This window comes from Trematomus bernacchii, unplaced genomic scaffold (genome assembly GCF_902827165.1).
Source record: "Trematomus bernacchii unplaced genomic scaffold, fTreBer1.1, whole genome shotgun sequence".
NCBI lineage: Eukaryota > Metazoa > Chordata > Actinopteri > Perciformes > Nototheniidae > Trematomus > Trematomus bernacchii.
The window spans coordinates 25001-27500 of NW_022988088.1; the positions used below are offsets into that span (position 1 = coordinate 25001).

At 49.7% G+C, this 2500-nt stretch overlaps 1 protein-coding gene across 1 annotated transcript in view; it reads left to right on the plus strand.

Moving 5' to 3' along the window:
* tmem251 (transmembrane protein 251) overlaps positions 1 to 2500 on the plus strand; it is a 5100-nt gene that overhangs the window by 1125 nt on the left and 1475 nt on the right. The window contains exon 2 of the mRNA XM_034120979.1: positions 1362 to 2500. This exon is cut by the window's right edge and continues 1475 nt beyond it. Within this exon, the coding sequence (XP_033976870.1) occupies positions 1370 to 1753 (384 nt within the window). The 5' untranslated portion in view covers positions 1362 to 1369 and the 3' untranslated portion in view covers positions 1754 to 2500. The remainder of the gene's footprint in view (positions 1 to 1361) is intronic.

The window sequence follows — 2500 nt, forward strand, 5'->3', positions numbered from 1 at the left end:
GAATCAAACAAGTATGAGAGCACTCTCATAATAACGTAACACTATCAGAGACTGGATATATCCCCCCCCCCTCTTTGGTCGCTACAATGAGGGAAATAAATGACGGGCCAAAAGTTTTATTTACAAGTATTAAAAGTAAGCAGAGGACACCAAACCAACTGAGACCTGTCTGTCCGCTGCATCTACGCACACACTGTACCACACACACCTACACACTGTACCACACACACCTACACCACACACTGTACCACACACACCTACACCACACACTGTACCACACACACACCTACACACTGTACCACACACACCTACACCACACACTGTACCACACCAAAAAAACCAAAAACTACACCACTGTACCACACACACCTACACCAACACACTGTACCACACACACCTACACCACACACTGTACCACACACACACCCTACACACTGTACCACACACACCTACACCTACACACTGTACCACACACACACCTACACACTGTACCACACACACCTACACACTGTACCACACACACCTACACACTGTACCACACACACCTACACCACACACTGTACCACACACACCTACACCTACACACTGTACCACACACACACCTACACACTGTACCACACACACCTACACCACACACACGCACCTACAGCTCCTAAAGCATATCATCAGGCTACAGCCGTTGTGCATTTTATTTTGTGAAGCACTAAATGGTTTTAGAAACATCTGGACTCTTTGTTTGTAGATATCTACTAAACTAAAGCAAAGAGAGTAGGCCTGTTATACTGAGTGATATATATTATACACACTGCTCTGCTTTCTGCACGGACCTCACAGCTGTTCTCTCTGGAAACATCACGTCACGATGAAAGCAGTTAATAAAATAATATCCAGGGGATGCATGCAGAGCTGTGATTGGCTGAGATCAGTCCGGCCGTGCGTCACGCCTCTTTGAAACATCTCTGTTCCCGGAAATGCACCCACGAAGGAGCCGTGGAGGACCGTGGAGGACCCATCAGTGTCTCCTCGGTTAGAGCTCCTCCAGAGAGCCTCCTCGACGCTCGATGCTCGGTCCTCGATGTGCATTTAGAGAAATGAGATGTCCTTCAACATGGCGCGCTGAAATTCATTTCCGGGTCACTACCGGAGGACCGAGGAGTCGAGGAGTCGAGGAGTCGAGGAGTCGAGGAGGGACATTTGATGACATGAGAACGGCCCCGGAAGGGTTATCTAATATAGAGTTATAATAAAGAGTTATTATAATATATAGGGTGATGATGATGATGATGATGATCTCTCTCTCTCTCCTCAGAATGGAGGATGATGATGATGATGATGATGATGATCTCTCTCTCTCTCCTCAGAATGGAGGATGATGAACTTCCGTCAGCGGATGGGTTGGTTGGGCGTGTTGCTCTTCCTGCTGCTCAGCGCCATCTTGGTTTACTACGTATTTGAGGTACAGAGCTTCAGTTTGGAGCTCGTTGAGAGGGGGGCGGGCGGCCCGTCCACCGCACCCCCGATCAGCTGGTCTCAGAGCTTCGGGGGTCGTCTGCCTCCACTTCCTGTCTGGATGTGGGCGTCGCTCTTCCTGCTTCCGTACCTGCAGCTCTTCCTCTTCCTGTTCTCCTGCACGAGAGCCGACCCTCGAGCCGTGGGATACTGCGTACTTCCTGTCTGCCTCGCCCTGCTCTGTAGCCGCCACAACGCGCACAAGCCCACCACTCAGAGAGGCCCTCCACTCATCGACACTTAGAGGGCCAATCAGAGAGGCCCTCCACTCATCGACACTTAAAGGACCAATCAGAGGTCCTCCACTCATCCACACTTAGACCAATCAGAGAGGCCCTCCACTCATCGACACTTAGAGGACCAATCAGAGAAGCCCTCCACTCATCGACACTTAGAGGACCAATCAGAGAGGCCCTCCACTCATCGACACTTAGAGGGCCAATCAGAGAGGCCCTCCACTCATCGACACTTAGAGGACCAATCAGAGAAGCCCTCCACTCATCGACACTTAGAGGACCAATCAGAGAGGTTGATGTTGATCAGTATTGGCTTAGGATGGGCGTCACCACGCGTCTCAACCAATGAGAGCATAGGGGCAGGACTGCCTCAGCGCTCACATGGAAACAGAAAGAAGTGGCGGGGACAGAAACATGGAGGAAGGTAGTGATGGCAAATGAAGCATCGAACCACTTGGACAATTGTATCGGAAATAGGTTCATTTCTCGAAGCTTCAGTTACAGCGACCTCTCCTGGTGAAGTGCAAGGCTGCAGTGGGTTTAAAGGATCTTTGCCTTGAAAAATATTTGATGCACACACACACACACTAAGACTGAATATTATGTTCTATTTGCAATTAAAGATTGGTCATTGTGTGTATTGGGTTATTGAGAAGAGAGTGTTTGGGGGTGTAATGATGGCAGGGGGTGACTGTGTAATGATGGCAGGGGGTGACTGTGTAATGATGGCAGGGGTGACTGTGTAATGATGGCAG